At 36.2% G+C, this 19,204-nt stretch overlaps 2 protein-coding genes across 5 annotated transcripts; one reads left to right on the top strand and one right to left on the bottom strand.

Moving 5' to 3' along the window:
- The first annotated feature begins 484 nt into the window (after positions 1–484).
- On the top strand, positions 485–12,161 carry LOC133675510 (ADP-ribosylation factor GTPase-activating protein AGD1). 2 transcript variants are annotated; one of them, XM_062096913.1, is made up of 20 exons: positions 485–795; positions 1,173–1,249; positions 1,338–1,438; positions 2,279–2,349; positions 2,486–2,548; positions 2,814–2,858; positions 4,003–4,068; positions 4,194–4,241; positions 4,331–4,426; positions 4,513–4,554; positions 5,272–5,487; positions 5,618–5,749; positions 5,858–6,085; positions 6,269–6,355; positions 6,437–6,760; positions 8,101–8,240; positions 8,355–8,448; positions 9,675–9,834; positions 9,908–10,157; positions 11,669–12,161. In XM_062096913.1, the coding sequence occupies exons 1-20, from the start codon at positions 751–753 to the stop codon at positions 11,793–11,795; spliced, it is 2,412 nt and encodes an 803-aa protein (XP_061952897.1). In that variant the 5' UTR covers positions 485–750; the 3' UTR covers positions 11,796–12,161. The 2 variants fall into 2 exon arrangements, with proteins under 2 accessions (XP_061952897.1, XP_061952898.1); XM_062096914.1 differs by lacking the exon at positions 2,279–2,349 and having other exon boundaries at positions 741–795.
- Positions 12,162–12,716: 555 nt separating this feature from the next.
- Positions 12,717–17,436, bottom strand: LOC133675942 (pentatricopeptide repeat-containing protein At5g61990, mitochondrial). Of its 3 annotated transcripts, XR_009835536.1 has the most exons (4): positions 17,129–17,304; positions 14,246–16,616; positions 13,843–14,136; positions 12,717–13,239 (listed from the first exon to the last, which is right to left on the bottom strand). XR_009835536.1 is itself a non-coding variant. In XM_062097508.1 (2 exons), exons 1-2 carry the CDS (start codon positions 17,357–17,359, stop codon positions 13,942–13,944), a joined length of 3,309 nt encoding a protein of 1,102 aa, XP_061953492.1. In that variant the 5' UTR covers positions 17,360–17,436; the 3' UTR covers positions 13,839–13,941. The 3 variants fall into 3 exon arrangements, 1 of the variants encoding a protein (XP_061953492.1); XR_009835535.1 differs by having other exon boundaries at positions 14,246–17,436; XM_062097508.1 differs by lacking the exon at positions 12,717–13,239 and having other exon boundaries at positions 13,839–14,136; positions 14,246–17,436.
- Between the last annotated feature and the right edge of the window lie 1,768 nt (positions 17,437–19,204).

The raw sequence follows: 19,204 nt of genomic DNA, 5'->3' as shown, positions 1-19,204 counted from the left end.
TTATTTTTAATATTAATATGTTAAAACTTTCAAAAATTAATAAAAATATTTTGAAACAAAAAAAAATATTTTTTAAAAAAACATGGTCTAATCGTAGCGCTAAATACTCCTAATATTATGAGAATTCTATTCTCTCTCATTTAGAATTTATAAATAATACTGTCAATTTTTAGTTGTAAAAGGGGATATTGAAATTCAATAGGGATTATTTGAAACAGCTATTCAATAACACATATAACTAAACGCTTTTGTAACCTATTTTTTTCTCCATAAGTTCTTCCTTTCATGGTAAAGCCAAGTAAGCCAGCTAAACATGCAATGGATTCTCATTGGGTGAAACTGGCAAAATGTGATATATTACAGGACCAAATGTTTTTTATACAGGGACTCGTTTGCTAAATTGATACAAAAAAGGGACGAAAATGAGAGGTTTTTCTTTTTGTTTAGAGAGAGCGAAAACAAAGGGCGGGGGCGCTGGTTTTGAGAGACAGCCATTAAAGTTCGCCAAAAAAGAAGGCTGCTTTGATAAATCCTTCTAATCTAATCAACGCAAAAATTCCATCGATTGCGGCCGTTAATCAACTACACGCATTTTCTCCTTTTTTAGTAAAAAAGAAAAAGGAGCTGTCTCCTCTCCGCCTCTCTCTTTACGCACACATTCGAAAGCTGAAACGACAGAACAAACAAAGAAGAAGAAGAAGAAGAAGAATTTTCAATTATTATTGCAGAAAATTTTTTTTAAAAATAAAAATGCAGTTCTCTAAACTTGACGATTCGCCGATGTTTCGGCAACAGGTTTCTCTCTTCTTTTTGTTTCGTCGCCGATATTCTGAACCGAAACTTCCTGTTTCTGATCCGATTAATCTCCACGAATTCCACATTGCATTGATAGCATTTTGAACGCAGTTTTTTTCTTAAGCATTTTCTTTTTTGCATTAATTTTCGCTGGAGGACAAGAAATTATAATTCCAAATGCTAAGCTACCTTATTAATTAATTGTTTATAATTACTCATCATTAAGGATTCTGCTGTAATTATTTTTTTTAATTTTACTCTACATGTGTTTATTGTGAATTTTGCACGTGAACATTATGAATTTATGCACCTTTTTTTTTAAGTGTATGTGTGTGTTTGGATTATGGTTAATTTGTAGCAAATTGGTGTGAAAATAGATGCAATGCATGGAAGAAAGCGCGGAGGCATTACGAGGGAGGTGTTTGAAGTTCTACAAAGGATGTCGAAAGTACACGTAAGTCTAAGTTGTCGTTCGTATAATGTCGAGTTTATTCTGTGATGTCGAAAATGTTGCTTAGTGTTGTGTTTGTTGAAATTTGCAGAGAAGGGCTTGGAGAAGGATATGATGGGGATATTGCTTTTGCGAGTGCGCTTGAAGCTTTTGGAGGAGGACATAATGATCCTATTTGTGTTGCTTTTGGAGGTAATATCCACGTTTTCTGTTTTTGCTTATCAAGTGAATTTGTTGTTGCTTTTTATGTTGCTGGATAAGAGCAATGCTCTGCCTGTAACTCTGCTTGTGTCGCTAAGTAGATAGTTAGCTATTGCCCCAGTTGAGTGAACTGCTTTGTCTTGTAACTTTGACGGATAGAAAGCATACATGGTTACTTGCTGTGAAGTATTTGGACTGACTTGCATTTGAAATTCAACATCTCTCTCCAACTGAAATCGTCCCTTATTTTTATCCTGATATGATGTGAAGATAATCACTGGTGTAACTAGCTGACGTGCTCCATAGTATGGTCCAAATGTTCGTGCAGCATGTCAAAATTTTCTGTTCATCTGTTGCATGCATGCATTTTTAACTGGTATGGATAATTTTATTATTAGTTTAGGGCATAATTAAGTGATACTTAGCCAAGGTAAGCTGTAATTGGGCGTAGCTTAATATTGAATCATTTTCATGACAGGATGAATGTTAATAAAATCACATTAGCTTTTGAAAAACCAGTCTTGAGTTTAGATTTGGGGTTTTTCCCTGAGAGTGCAAAATATACTCAAATCACATTAACTCTTGGCCGGTCAAGATGAAGTAACATGTATTGTTGCGCAGCCTGTTACATGTATCTTATTCGTGCTTTTATCTTTATCACTTTTTTCTTTCTTTCCAAATGCTGTTATATTTGCCATAATTTCTGTTATATGTAAAATTCAAGGGACCTATTCTATCAAAAAAGCAAAAAAACAATCTAAGGGACCTAATAAACAACTCAATGCATTAGCTGTTCATAACCTAGTACTGCATTTTTTTGGTCGTCCTTAGGTCCTGTTATGAACAAATTCACAATCACGTTGAGAGAAATTGGTACATACAAGGAAGTTCTTCGGTCACAGGTAGACAATTTATAACACGGTTTGCATGCTTCCTGGACTTGCTAGATATGGTTTTCATTTTGTCCATTTAAATACAGAATATGGAAAACTGTTTTAAGTGATTTGCTGTACCGCCATTTGAAATTGGCCTTCTCAGGTGGAGCACATGCTAAATGATAAGTTGCAGAACTTTGTTAATTTTGATCTGCAAGACATCAAGGTACTTCGTATTTCCTGTCAAATAGATGCTTTCTTTGTATAAAAAAGTCAATGCCTGCAAGTTTGGACTTCATAATACTGTTGCTTAAGAAGAATTCCTTATACACTGACTTCGTTTTTTATTTGTTGAAACTATAGTGTGCTCATAATATATAATCAGAAATATATCCATTTTTCATTGACCATCATCTAAGCTCTGAGAACAATCTTGGACTTCTCTCTAAAAAGACTGTTGCTTAGCTACAGTTAATCTTTTATTGTTGCAGGAAGCACGGAAACGTTTTGACAAGGCTTCCGTGATGTATGATCAGGTGGGTTGTTCATCTAATACTATGATATAACTTTGAAGGTATGCATGTAAATTCCGTATCTTGTCTGCTGATAATCTCTGTTGCAACCTTATTGTGGTTTTCATTCTCTAAATTCCATGTAATTCAGCTGGCATTGTGATGGCCTTCATTACTCGTGATTACATTTTCATTCCTGATTGGGTCATATCTCAATGTTGTTTTTGCACAAAGGCATTGTAAATGCACACTAAAATTTCAAAACATGTTTTTCTGGTTTCCTTTCTAAATGTTGAGGAGAAATTATGTGGTACAAAGGTACTAACAAGTTAACCCAAGAATCATCATATAGAAAAGAAAACTTGAGTAAATTATTTACCAATATCTCTCAATTTTTGGTGATATTGGTTTCCCAGTAAATGCATATGTTTTGCATGCAGATAGATATTTACATATCCAGATTCTTAGTAAGCCGATAGAAGCAGCAATTGTGAGATTCAAAATTTCCAAGTGTTTTATGTAAAAGTATGGAAATAATTACAAATATGGTCCAAGTAATAAATGCCCTTCATAATAGATTTCCTCATAGGGTACCTTTCCCATCTGCCTTATGGATTCATTTGCTCTGTTTTTTTCTGGAAGGTGAACTCATATCCCTTGGACTTGAAAGACTAATACAGGGGCAAAATATACTGGTAGTTGCAGGAGAAAGGTACTCGTGGTAGATGCTGCTTATATCCAGAACAAGAATGAAAAAACTCATAGAAAAGGGACATTAGAGTTGATTGATTTATATGCAACTGTAATCCAAGTCCACCTTATGTTTAGGTTTTCAATCTCTTGATTATATATTCTTCTTTATCCGATAATAATCATACCTATAAAACTGATAATAATCATACCTATAAAACTAATAACAATACATCACTATCATCTTCTAGGTCCACACTCGCTAATTTCTTTCAGATTAGTTTCTATCTCCTTGTTTTATAGAATGGTTTTTCATTTCCATTCAGAAGTGTTGCTAGGACTTCTTTTCTTTTCTGAAGAGGGTTCTTCTGCATGAGTAATTATTTATGGTTAATAAACTTCAATTTTCGAGGATTGTGTTGCCCAATATATACTTGATCATGACAAAATTCAGTTCCAATTTGATGTTGTGCTGCAGGCGCGTGATAAGTTTCTTTCACTGAGGAAGAGTACTAGGATGGATGTAACTTCTGCTATACAGGAGGTACAATCCATTGCATCTGACTTCTAATACTAAAGCACCATCTAGTTTTGTTCTGTAGGTTGTTCAGGTAGTTAATCATAGGTAACCATCAGTTTAAATCTAATTTGGTAGAGAGACCGTTCCAGGAACTGCACAATGCAAGATCCTCTTTTGAGCAAGCACGCTTTAATTTGGTAAGTTTATTCAACCGAGTAACATGGATCCTATAAACTTTTTAATAAGCAGGTTGGATTAAATATAATACATGATTTTCTATCTTCAGATTAGTGCTCTTTCTGTTGTCGAGGCCAAGAGGAGATTTGAGTTTCTGGAGGCTGTTAGTGGAACAATGGATGCTCATCTTCGATTCTTCAAGCAGGTACCTCAGTGATCATGTGATCATATTAAGGTTGAATTCATTCTCGAATCTGTATGTTGTTGACTTTGAATTCTTGATTTTTTCAGGGATATGAGCTATTGCACCAGATGGAGCCTTTCATTAACCAGGTCCTTTTTAATTTTAATTGTTCCCTCACAAAATTGTATTGTTAAAAAATTAGTTCAGTTTCCCCAAAAAGCACATTTTTCTTTTCAAAAACAATTTCTCAAGTCCTTAATTCTTGTATCGTGGAGTTGTCCATAAGTGACCTTGAAGAAGCTTTCATTTTTTTCTGTTTTTCTTTTTTATGGGGTTGAAAAGGCATTTTTCGAAGAAAAATACAAGATCCTATAATCATTATTACCATCATTCAACTCTTATTTAAGAAGATCTAATTGACCATGTGAACAAAAGATTGTCTATGCCATCTAGGACACCTTTAGGACTGGTTAAAAAAGGAGAGTATAAAAGTTTCTAGTCAAGCAACATGAACAGAAAGGGTAAAGCCCTCGATGGTTTATGAAGGGTTGCTTGAAATTGAAATGTACCAATTAAGCACTATGTCTTTTGACTCCACTAATAATTGACCAATTTTGCCCCACTTATAGAGGGGACTGACTTTCAATTAGTAGAATTTTTCGTAAGGTTAATTTTGTGGCTTGCCTCCTACATGAGGTTCTAAATTCCAGTATCCATTAATCTGATTAAGCCAGAACATTCTTTCTTGTCCTCTTCTTTGATTGTCTCTCCTTGTTGCAGAAGTTGGCTGCTTCATATTTGTAGCCTCACCTTTTAAATTTCTCTTAGTTGAAACAATATATGAGCCATTGGTTATTATGTTATAGGTCTTGGCTTATGCACAACAATGTAGAGAATGTTCCAACTATGATCAAGTATCCCTTCATGAAAGGATGCAAGAGTTCATGAAGCATATTGATCAAGAAAGTAGGCATTCTGTAAATGACATTTTCAGTTCTCCTCGTGAAGATAGCGTGCGACCTGCTGCTAGGAGTTCACAAAAAGTGATAGAGGAGGTTATGCAATCTGCTGCTAAGGGGAAGGTAGTTCGCAAGTGTAGCTCACCTTTAACAAGATTTTGTCTATAAGTTGAAAATTTTGTCTTTTCCCCACAATTACTTCATCCTCATGGTATCTCTGCTTGCATGACTAGCTAAGACTACAATTATACAGGTTCAAACCATTCGACAAGGATATCTATCAAAGCGTTCCTCAAATTTAAGAGGTGATTGGAAAAGAAGGTTTTTTGTTCTTGATAATCGAGGAATGCTTTACTACTATCGCAAGCCATTCAACTGGTCATCCGTAAGCCTTTCACTGGAATATAGCCTGTAATGTTGATAGCTGTCAATTATATACCTCTTTTAGAGTCTGATATTTGTTCACTGGATGTTATGCACCGCCCTATTTCAGTCAGGTGGGAGTCAATCCGCGGTACAGAGAAATGGTTCTTCTGAAAATGGTCAAGGATTGTTGAGTCGGTGGCTTTCTTCTCACTACCATGGTGGTGTGCATGATGAAAAATCTGTTGCTCGTCACACTGTGAACCTTCTAACATCAACAATAAAGGTTGATGCAGATCAATCAGATTTAAGATTCTGCTTCAGAATTATTTCACCAATGAAAGTCTACACTTTGCAGGTTTGTCATCGAAATGCAGCTCAAACATGTAACTGGATATTGACTGTTGAATATAAAAATAACCAGGAAAAGAAAAAAACTTATTCTCCTTCCTGCTGTAAATTACAATCAGGAATGAGTTTGTAAATTTGAGAAGTAGGTTAAGTTTGTAAAGGTTCTCAATTGTATTGGATTTTAATGCAGGCAGAGAATGCACTAGACCAAATGGACTGGATTGAAAAGATAAATGGGGTGATCACTTCGTTATTGAGTTCCCAGATAACCGAAAGAGTAAATATCTACAGTTTTTCAGTACCCTGTATCTTTTGTGTCAATTTGTATATTAATGAACATGGCCCATTTATCTGTCAGTTTCTTTCTTCTAGTCCGATGGGAAGTGGTGACCATCACTCTGTTAGTGAGAGTGGCTCGTTCATAGATTCTCCTGATCAGACAGAGATTGAGGAGTTCACGTTTGATACTGGAAGTCATTTACATCCAACCAGAAGTTTGCGACGGCAAGATTACACCATAAAAATTGAAAAGCCAATTGATGTGTTGAGAAGAGTACCTGGGAATGACAGATGTGCTGATTGTGGTGCACCTGAACCAGACTGGGCATCCTTAAACCTTGGTATTCTTATATGCATTGAATGTTCTGGTGTTCATCGTAATCTTGGGGTACATATATCAAAGGTAATTTATCAATGCTTGATCATGTCCATTTCATTGTTTCTGAATGGAAGTTTCAGATAAGAATTAGGAAATTTGTGCTTTTCTCTGATGAACCTAAGACAGGAACCTTAGAAGCATTGTATTTTAAAGTAATGTTTCACGAGAAGCACAGGCAAACATGAATGAGGGGGACATGCTTGCGTCCACATGTCTCTACAAGCAAGTATACTAAAAGAAAACTGTGCTTCTGTTTACCATTTGACCTCACCAATTCTTGAGTTTATGCACAAGCCACCACTGTTAACTACACTTTGATCAAAACTGAACCTAGATCAAATGAATCCTTGCTTTATTCTTCTTACATTGTGTATACACTTGACTCCTTTTCCATACAGTTCTGTTCTCTCTCTCTCTTTCTCTCTCTCTCTAATAGGAGTAAGGTGGTTAGGGCATGTAAGCGAGGTATTATTAACTTTTCTGAGGGTACTAGATCGTAGATTTGTTTAACTGTTACATTTTTGTGGTGCTGAATGTCCAAGTGATCTATAATTGAGGCTGCCAGTGATATTCTCATTTGAAAGTTAGATCAGTACCGATAAATACTTTATTCCTCTGCCTGTGCAAAAGTCCACTTGCAACTATATTGTGTTCCTGGATATGCCTTTACTGTTTATAGATGGTCTATCTACTTATATCAAAAGTGAAACAAAAATAAAATCAGTCATTGCTTCACTTTTCTTACTGTGTGCGTGCACTTGACCACTCCATTCGATACCACTCTCTCTCTTAATAACTTTGAGGGGACTAAACTGCAGATTCATTTAACTGTTACTTTTTACTAGTCCTGAAAGTTGATCTATAATTGAGGCTGCCAGTGATACTTTTGTTGGAAAATTAAGATCATTACTGACGAAATATTTGTATTCTTCTGTGTGAACAATAGTCTACATGCAACTATAATGTGTTCCTGGAGTTGCCTTTACAGTCTTAAATATACTTACATCAAACCTGAACCTAAAACGGACGAGTCTTTGCTCCATTTTCTTACTGTGTGTGAACTCAAATCCTATTCCGTACAACTCTCTTCTCTCTATCTCTCTCTAATAAGTTTATAGTGAATAAACTTTCACATCATGTAAAGTCTGTTACTGTTACAGTTGTTAATATCTGAATTTGGGTGTGTTGAGAGAGAAAAATCCAGGTCTTTTATAATTGTTTGATGTATTTTTGTTTTATTTGCTTTCTCTTTTATTTGAGCTTGGCCTCATTGATGTTTGAGTATATTTACACTTATGGTATTTTGCTCTGTTCTTCCTTCTTTTTGCACATTCATGTTGCATTGTGGTAATCCTTCAATGCAGGTAAGATCACTAACACTTGATGTAAAAGTGTGGGATCCATCTATCTTAAACTTGTTTCAGTCACTGGGGAATTATTGTGCAAACACAATTTGGGAGGAGTTGTTGCATCCAACAAGTTCTACTTCTGATGAAGCACTCAGGTCAGTAATGCAGAAATTTGATATGCTTTAAACTGTTGTGTTTTCTATTCTTTTTCTTCTTTTTTTCAAGATTTTTTTTTCAACACTAATAATTTGGAAGTTTGGGTGGCATAGATTTTCTAAATCTGATAGACACGAGCAGTTCCGCCCAAGGAAACCCAATCAAGATGATCCTATCTCAGTGAAGGAGCAGTTTATTCATGCGAAGGTATTGCTCTGAATAATTCCATTTCTTTTGGACATCTCATGTTTATTTCCCCAGTCTTATTTAAGAACATCCCAACCAATCAGCGGAGATTGTGACAATGTGACATTTTTCTCTTGCTCCCTAGATGACTTTCATTCTGAAAAGAGAACATGTCTAATATATTTTTGAACCAAAGATGGATTTTTTTTTTGGAGAATGAAAAGGAAATGGAATTTGTTAGTAAACTAATTGGTCATTTATCATAATGCTTCTCGAACCTTAGGATTTAGTAGATATACATACCATTCTCACACTGATAGTTCTGTAATGAATGCCTATAGTTAGTTTATGGGCTTAACTTGGGAATGGGTGGGGATAGACCCAGTTCTTGGTCAAAGGGTAGATTATGAAGGCTCTTAGATACTTTTCTCGAAGTAAGGAGACGACAAAAAAAATGGTGAAAGATTTGAATGGGATTTGCTCGCAACTAGGATGCATATAAGAAAGGCATAAGTACTGAGCTGTCTCATATGTGGATTCTTTTACAACAGTAGCAGTCTTTTGATGGTCTTTAGCTCCTAATCTAACCATCATTATACTCTTTAAGCATTTAACTGGCAGCGTGGGCCCAAGGCTGTATGGTCCCTTTAGGGGATTATGCATATACATGTCTGTTTAGAAGTTTGGTTAGAGTGGTAATTTAGGTTTTGGTTTGTTTCTTCCTAGTCAAGACATGTCGGTGCCTTGGGAATAACTATTACCTCGCATAAAGTGACTTGATCATTATTCCATTTGTTGCTTCAGCAGTTGCGAATATATGTCAACTTAAGTATTAAAGAAACAGATACTTTGGCATCCTCATGATTTGTCTTTCTGGCCTCCTTCAAACAATTTGACTTTTCAGCCTCTTCCTAACCCATTCAGATGATTGCTTTTTGTCACCTACATTCATGATGGGGAAACCATGTGCTCACAGAAGGCAAGAATGAATTAAAAAATTCCTAATTTTAAAGTTCAACACATTTCGCAACCTCCTCTGATATGCATCCTGAATTTGCGGTGTTTTACTCTTTACTTTGGCATGTGTGCTCATCCAATTCCTGTTATTAGCCCTGATGTTTACCTTGTCAATTTTTTTTGGCTTATTGATTGAAATGTCTCATTAGGGAGTAAGTGTAGGTTAGCTGTAATAAGCCAGTAGATTATGTCATTTTTGGACTCAATCTGATTGTTTTCCTGTATTGCAGTATGCACAAAAAGTTTTTGTATTCAAGTCAAGGGACAATCAACACCCAGTGGTGCAACAGATGTGGGAAAGCATCCATGCTAATGACAAGAAAGGAGTTTACCGCCATATTGTCTGCTCTGGGATAGATGTCAATGCTATCCATGGACAAGCATCATTTAGTACGTCCTTAACAATGGCCAATGTGGTTGGAAGAGCTGGAAAACCTTGATCTCAAGTTTGATTGCTTTGCAGGTGATTCTTTGAACAAGCTATCAGCAAGCTATCTGACATCATTAAATAGAAGTGACGACCAGCTCATAAAGGAAATTTCTGATGGATGCCCTTTGCTTCACCTTGCCTGCCTAACAGCTGACAATGGCATGGTAGAACTACTCCTACAATATGGTGCAAATATAAATGCTTCTGATTCAAAAGGTCATACAGCACTGCACTATTGCATTATCAGCAAGAGATATCCTATTGCAAAATTGCTTCTTAGGAGGTAGTTCTTTCTTTTCTCTAGCCCTTGCTTTTCATGTCCTAACCAGCAAAAATTTGTAGATCATCTTGTTCTGGAAAAGGATCTATCACATCTTCCTTATGCTTTGCTTTTAACTTGGTAAAATTATACATTGCACTTGGGTTCTTTAAAGAAGTTCTATTGGCTTTGGTAAAATGGAAAGTTTTTTCATCCACTGTTAAGCTGCTAGCTTCTTGAACTTCCCTACCAACATCTTTCTATGCAATAATTAAAATTCCATCTTGCGTGCTATTTTTATTGCGGGGGAAAGGAATTTGATAGTGTAAAACTGTGAATATGTCGGCAAGCATCCATGTTGCGTATTTATGTTATATTAGGTTTTTGTCAATAATTTTCTGGATTTATCTGAACTTATTCATGGTTGGAGGCTATCATTTCTCTTTGATCTCTCTAAGAGCTTCTCTTATGAAATTTATGTTTTTTTCCTCTCGTCTTCCTTTCCTTTTATAATGCTCCATGCACTGAACATTTTGATAGAAGGCCATTACCTAGTTATAGCCTATAATGGCTTTGAAGTATGGTTTTGAATTCTGGAGGGAGAATTCAGAAAGTCCTCGTGACATTTTTAAACTTTCCACCATTATGGTTGCAAGCCAAAGACTTTAACATTGTACCAAGAAATGGCTTGTACCAAACATCTTGAAGATCTGGCTGAGACCTTTATAGGAGTGAACAAGAATGTCAAGGTCTTCCAGTACCACCGAAAAATAGCTTCCTACAATTGAACCGTAGATTTGGATAGTTCTCGTTGTCTTGTTTTGTAACCTCTAATGTTGATAGCTTGATATAATGTCTGGACAGTGAAGCAATGACATGAATACAATGTCAGATAATTTCATTGAATGTGAAGTGTCATGAAACAAGAAAAGGCATTGCAAAAATACATTTCTTTGTTTAACACACGGGCATCTATTATAGTTGTTAGCGCTCCTATTTCTGTTTTCTCTCTGCACTTTTTACAGCTCCTCAGACATTTAGTTTTAAGATCAAGTGACTTTAGTAGAAGATTCCTTTAGAATCTCCATACTTCTTACTTTGAGCTACCATATAATTATGTCATAAGACCTCTGGTTGGGTTGCAGGTCGCTAGGCCAATTCCATCCGCAATGTTTTCTAGTGGCATTAATGGCACTATCCACATAGCTGCAATGATGATCTTTATGATTCTGCAGATAAAATCCTACACAATTATATTTCACTTCAAAGACTATCCTAGTATAGGAGGGAAGAATGTTTCCTTCATATCCAGTCTTTTTTCCATGGACACTTTCATGAAAATTGAATGCATGTTTTTTTTTTGGAAATAAATGATCACCAGAACTCTATAGAGCCAAACTTGATTCCACTGAAGTTGTAACTGATGTTCTCTCAAGATTAGCCCTTCGCAAATAATTTGGATGAATTTATCATCTTTTCAATACCAAATGCTTATCATTTTCCATTTTTTTCATTTACAAATCTGACGGATGCAGGGGGGCCAATCCACGAGCCGTGAATGGCGAAGGTAAAACAGCATTACAGCTTGCACCAGGATCATCCATTGATGACGGCGAGCTTGTTATTCTGTTAACAGGCAAACTCTTCACCGAAAGACGGTGAATGGAGTCTCCAATTCAAATCAAGGGACAACTTCTGTATCATATTCTAGTTATTGTAAAGTGGTTTCTTGTATAAAAAAATGGGACCAAAATTTGTTTGATTACAAGATGCGGTGATTGGCTGTTAAGTCAATCTTCCATCTTCATGAGATATATACGAGTTCAGTCTGTGTGTAATAGCCAAAATAGGTGCTTAAACTTTCCCCTTCAAGCTGACCTTTTTTTACCCATCAGGATTGTGGTAGGTTATAGCTGTAAAGTTATTGCACAGCCTTATCTTCTTAACTCCTTAGGATTCTGACATGGTGTTGTTGTAAAGTTACTGTATTGTTGTTTCCAAGTTACCCCGGTCGTTCTTCCTCCAAAACTGGGTTTCAGTGTATCATCGCACTCTAGAAAACGATCAAAAAATAACTCATTAAATTTTACGATCAAGAAATTACTTACGATCAAGGAATAACTCTCAATCAGATGGAATAATTTATTCTCTGAAATTTCCCCACGTATAGATTAATTGATGAAATATCCAATTATGAGTTGAGAATCAAATATTCTATTTATTTACGTACTCGACATGTTAGACATTTGTAATTTGAGGTGAGAAGGTCCCCTTCGCAAGAGTCTGTGACCTGTCTTCCAAATTGAGACATGAACTGGTGGCTTTGTTCATGATAAAAAAGATCGGGCAGTGTTTCAGCATGAATCTTGGCAGCCTTGTCCCACAACTTGAGCACAAATGTAGAAGCCTGTCCATTTACAAATGCAGTAAACCAGGTGAGCTGTGGAGAGAGACATTTTCCACCACTCCTCGTGTCTCAGAAAAGTCATATTTGGCCACAAGAACATACTTCTACTGTCCCCGGTGCCGGAGAAAGATGATTGGGCAGATAATGGCGTATGAGAGGAGGGTGAGAGAGAAGGATGGTCTAAGAGCATGTCTTAATTATAATTATAGTTAATACATCGAGTAACAAAACATCAGTACAACGTTGTCCTTGCAGGTATCCTCCAGATCGCTAGGTTTCTTCTTTATTGCTTAGCTGGATACCAAAAGGAATAAAATACTACTACCCATGCAATGCACCTCGGATGAAACTGCTTTAAATTTGAACATTGCCGAGGTCTAGACCTTGAAGATACAAAAGAGCATCATTAGATGCAAGAGGGTATACAACCTCGTAACTCAAATACACAGAGAACTGGAAGACATGACAAAAGTTAAAATCATGGTCATCTTCTGCCCAGCGCTGCTCTGCTCGCTTTCAAAGCCATAATCTTAGTTGCCGCAGCTGCAAGTTTTTATGTTTGCAGCCAGTGCCAAAGGCTGATGGCGATAGCAGCCTGCTTCAAGCCTTCATCTGCTATCTTGGTCAGTGGCCACTAAACCAAATCAATGCCTCATGCATTTATTCTTATCCCTCTGACTTACTATTTTCTGCTTTTACCTGTTCCAAGTAAAGCAGTTGTTAGTACAGATTTCACAGAGGTGAATTGTCAGCACAAGCAAACCTCCTTATCATTGCCCGAAATTTCGCAAGTTGCAGCCAGAAAAATACATTTTTTTGACATGGGAATTTTTTACAGCTCCAATTGAAGTTCAATTATTTAGAGATGGGAGACAACAGAAATATCATCAAGTAAAATCACCGTTTACCATAAGATGAGAAAGAGAGACAAGATAATAAAGAATCTAAGATCATTAACCTATCAAGGCAAGTTTTTGAGAGTTGAGACAAATTTTTTCATGTCAGGATGCAGTCAGATTCCTACACTGCCTAATTTTCTTAATAATATTTTCCTGCTAGAAACAAAGTTAACAAGAAAACAGAGAGTCACTAAACTTATAAGGACTGGCGTGCGCATCCCTACAACAAAGAAAAAGTGGCTTAAAAACGATGTCTTGCCCATTTCGAACAATGGAATTATTCATACTGTAGTGGAAACCAGAAACCACTTCCGACTTCATCTCCAAGAAAAAGAGAAATGAGAAAAAAGAAAATCAAAACAAGGAGATATTCCAATTTAAGATGAAGAGTAGAAGTCATTACTTGGTGGAGAGATTAAGGCCTTGGCTTCAAACCAATGGTGGTCCATTTCAAATTCTGAGGGCCAGCACCTCATGGAAAACTGTAGCTATCCCGGAGGTATTAAGTGTCCCTCTGTGATGTCTGTAGTTGGCATTCCTTTCTCTCCAAATTCTCCAACCAAAACCTTGTTTTGATAACCTTCCGAGCAAAGATACACAGTGTAAATTTATTGTTACACCGTTTTAGTATCGAGCAACATTGTATGAACATGAGACTTGGCTGCCACCGTTGCTGCCTAAGCCCATCGCTTAATTCCTGGAAAATGTTGCTCAGATTCATAATCCCATGAAACTACAGGAAGAAAACAATTTGAAGGATTACAACTACAATTCCCTCATCCAATTACAAGCAATCAGGCCCGCACCTGGCAAGCAACTTCCCATGCCATTTGCTTTAAGAAATCACCAGCATTCTCAGAGTCTGTACTGTCTTGTTCCACATTGATTAAGTCATTTAATTCAGTGAAGTCTGGAACCCATTTGAATCTGACCATGCTCTTTAAGACCCTGGCTGCACCATCCATTTTGCCTGCTTTGTGAAAACAGCGTACTAGAGTGCTGCAAGTAGCGAGACTGAGATTTAATCCTTGCTCTTCTATTTTCTCAAGTACCTTCAGCACTTCAGAAACATGTTCCTTTCTGCACAATGCATCAATTAGCACATGACACACGTTTTTGCTCACATTACCACCCTTCCTCAACATGTCATCCACCAGCTTCAAAGTTTTCGCATGGTCACCTTCTTTGAGATGAGCATCAATCATTACACTCCAGGTAACACCATCAGGTTCAATATCTTTTGCAATCATTTCATCAAAAAGAGCAAACATCTCAGATCTGCGCCCCGCCATGTTGTAACCACTTAAAAGTGCTGTATAAGTTAAAGCATTTGGCATCAGATTCCTCTTTTGCATATCAACAAAGAACTGCTCTGCTTCCTTCAAAAAACCTGTCTTGCAATGATAATCAATCAGAATTGTGTAGGTCACGTGATCTGGTTTGACATGCTTATCGACCATGTCTTCCAACAACTGATTAGCTTCAATCACCTTCCCAGACTTGCAGAACCCATCCATCAAAGCATTGAGAGAAGAAGTGGAAGCAAAGCCCTTCTGCACTGATTCTAAGAATAGGGACAGGGCCTTTTCAGTATTTCCTTCTTTGCGACATCCATCAATGAGGGCACTGTAGACAAAGCTATCAGGTGGGACCCCCTTCAATGTCATCTCATCAAATAACCGAAATGCCTTGCTTAGATTTCCAGATTTGCAATACCCATCTATGATAGTCGCATAGGTCACAGCATTATGAGCCAAACCCTTTCCTGGAATTCCGTCAAACAGCTCCCGGGCTCTTTCTATCTCGCCTGCCTTGCAAAGTCCATTGATCAAAGCATTGTAAGTGATGATGTTAGGACTGATGCCTTTTTGGCACATGTATTCATGAAGTTGAAAAGCCTTCCCTATACCACCTTGCTTGCAAAAGCCAGAAATGATAGAGTTGTAGGTAAAGACATCAGGCACCAATCCCTTTTCAAGAAATTCGGATAGCAGCTCCATTGCTCCTTGAAGCTTCCCATTCCTCAAGAGACCATGGATGAGGGCACTGTAAGTCCGCACATCTGGGTGCACTGACCGTCCTAGCATACATCTAAAAATTGAAGTGGCTTCCATAGTGCTACCCTCCTTGCAGTACCCGTCGATCAGGGCTGTGCAAACAACATCATTTGGTGCTATACCACAACCTAGCATCTCCTTGAAGTACCTGTCAGCTACTTGCATTTCCCCTGACTTGCAATATCCATGTATTAAAGCCCCATAAGTATACACATTTGGCTTAAGTCCCCTCTCAATCATTTCAACCAAATAATCCTTTGCTTCTTCCATTTTTCTAGCCTTGCAGAGGCCAATGATTACAGAATTATAGCATAATACATCAGGCTGAACCCCTTTCTTATCCATTACCTTTAAAATTCTCACTGCCTCTTGAAATCTCCCTTCCTGAACATGACCTTTTATTAAAGTTGTGTAGATTACAGCATTCGGTTTCACACCCAGAGAAACCATAATCTCAAACACTCTACTGGCATCTTCAATAGATCCATGGCGACATAGACCATTGATTATCATGCCGCAAGTGTATGCAGTGGGCACCAAGTTACTCTTCTTCATCTCAGACAATAAATCTTTAACCCGTGATGTATTCTGTTCCTTCAAATATCCCTCAATCATATTATTATAAGTCTGGGTATCAGGTTTTATCCCCACCATAATCATTTCATTTAAAAGAGCATTTGCCTTCTCCATATCACCAAACTTACACACCCCTTTAACAAGAGCATTGTATGTAAAAAGATTCAATTTAACTCCACGAGCAAGCATCTCCTCCTTGACCCGAAATGCTTCTCCGCTGTCACCTTGTCTCATGAACCCATCAATCAAAGCAGTATAGGCAACGTGGCCAGGTTTTAAACCCTTGCTAAACATCTCTTTCAACATCAACTTCGCCTCAGTACATCTCTTCTGTTTACCAAACCCATCAATAAGTATACTATAAGTAAAAACATCCGCGACCAAACCCTTGTTGTCCATCAACTTCTTCAACTCAAACGCTTCATCAACCTCCCCAGCTCTACACAACCCACCAATCACCACATTGTAAGTAACCAAACTAGGACTACAGCCCTTCTCTTCCATTTCAAAAAGCAAGCGTTTACCCTCCTTAGCATTCCCTGCTCTAAAATGTGCATTTATTAAATGGGTATAAGTATAGACATCATGCAACACGTTAGCCTCTAACATCCCATTATAAAATCTCCAAAACAACTCCAATTTGTTAGCTTTCAGCAAATCACTCAACAACCCATTGCAACACAACAAGCCAACAACAAAGCCATTCCTTTTCGCGCCCAAAAAAAAACTAACAGCCTCATCAAAAAGCCCTTTCTTTTTATACCCATCAATCAACAACTCAAAAACTACCCCGCGATCATTATTATTACTATTTTCATTACCATTACCATTATTCAAATCAAACTCTTTACAAGACTTAATTAATGAATCCAAAATCTCTGAATATCCACCACTAGACATCATTATCATTTGATTTACAACACTATCAGCCCTGGAAAAGAGCCTTGAATTGCATAAAATTAATGCAAGAATCGAAAAAGATTGTAACTTTTGAGAGAAACCCATTTGAAACTGAACCCAGTTGAAGAAATCTAACAAACGTTTAGGATCATTTACCTGTTTTGTAATAACTGAGTGAACAACATCTGGGCTCAGCTTATTCGACACCAAAGGTAATAAAGACTCCCAATTTTTTTGGTTGAGAAACGTTGTGATTTCATTGACTATGTTGCTGTTGTTTTGGGTTTTGGAGCAAAAGTTGTTAGCTTTACGATTTTGGGTTCTTGCTTTTAAGGTTGCTGTGATTTTTAAGAAATTTAGGTTCCTCTTATGACAGATTAGACCCATTTTAAAAAAACAAAAAAAAAATGACGGAGATTGGAAGAACAGGGGGGAATGTGAAATTGCAGAGAGAAATTGCAAAGCTTCACTTCACTCTTGGTAAGCTGCCTGTCTTTCGGATATAAAACGACATCGTTGAGTCAATTCCCATTACAATTTGGGTTTTTTATGGGCCAAAAGAATAATTTGTGGCCTTTTACAAATGGTGTTTGAAACAACAGAACCAATGGGTTGTTTTTCAAATTATTTTTTTGAACTTTAGATTTCGGCTTTCTAATTGATTCAATAAACATAAAACATATAATATAATGCTTCGATAATTCCTCTATAAACTAAACAATAAAATTTTATTGTTTCTATAATATTAATTAACTATTATAAACAAAAGACTTTGAATGTTTTATTTTTTAAACTATTTTAAGTTGTGGATGTTATTTTTTAATTTGTTTTTAATATAATTCATTAATATAGATCCATGTTTAATAAAACTTGAATAATCCATGTATTATTTACGAGATGTCCCTTTAATTATGATCATGGTTGTTAATTTTTACTGTTATGGCTATAAAAAATATATTTGACCTTAAATTACTTTTATAATATACTCAAAGGTCAGAAGAATTTATATTGTGATTTCTCGCTTTTGACTTTCAAATAACTTTTATAATATTTCTTGAGACTTCACAAAACACCTTTTTCATTGAATTTTGGGAAGAAATCATAGAAAAGAGCCCTTGCTCGCCGGACTAACCCTAAAACTTTTGAAACAAAAAAATAATAATAATTATGAAGTTGCGTATATGTTATAGTCTATTTGAAGTTGCAAAAGTTGAATAAATCATAGTCTTTTCACCTCAACAACCGACCTTGTTTGAGTGAATTTTATAACTTTTATATATATTTCTATATGATAGGATAGGGTTAAAATGATATTTTATTAAGAAGTGATTAGTTATTTTATTATTTTTTTAAAAAAAAATAGACACAAAATAAAACACATAAAATATAAAATTCATGTTTCATTAAAAATTATAAAAATATACTCACCTGGGATTTTTTTAATTATATATTTTTATTTATTTAAAATGTGTCTATAAAATAACTAATAAAAAACCACTAGTTATTTTATTTTATGAATATCATAAAATTACACGTTAGAGACCATGAATGATCTTTTAATACTCTAACAAGTTACCACCAAAAGGAATATATTTACCAAGGATTTATCTCTCTTGGTTACATATCTTTATTTATTTAAAAAAAATCAATAAAATAATTATTAGAAAATCACTAATTACTTCTTAAACATTCGTTAAACCAGGGCGATCTTTTAATACTCTAACGAGTTAATTAATTAGCCGCTAATTATTATTGTTATGCAACCCAGAAGATCCTTTGCATTGAATGGGTTTTGATTAATTTAAATTTTGGAGTAATGGGCCATGGGCCGCCCTCTTAGCTCTGTGAGAGCCCAATAAGCTTTCGTTTTTTTCTCTTCTTCTTTCAGTATATATATAGACACACACACGCCCTCTTTTGTGTTCGTGTAATGAGAAATTTGAGATGTGAAAGAGTTCATCACAAAAAACGAATGAACTTGATGTAGTGACGCCGTAGGTATTTTACTTCGATCCACACTCTCAGCAAGAAACACGTAACAAGTGTGTCTCCACAACATCCTCGTGGACGGAGGAGAGATTAATAATCTGTTTACTCTTCAATTCCTAATTCAAACTTAACTTTTTTTAAATAAAAAAAGAAAAAGAAATCATCACAGTCCCCTGACAATCAAATATTAAATCGTGGGTGCATGAACGTTTACATTTTTTCCCCTTCTAGCTATTAATTCTT

Source organism: Populus nigra, chromosome 16, assembly GCF_951802175.1.
Source record: "Populus nigra chromosome 16, ddPopNigr1.1, whole genome shotgun sequence".
Lineage (NCBI taxonomy): Eukaryota > Viridiplantae > Streptophyta > Magnoliopsida > Malpighiales > Salicaceae > Populus > Populus nigra.
The sequence above is the reverse complement of the archived record's forward strand: the minus strand, read 5'-3'. Positions and strand labels throughout refer to the sequence as shown.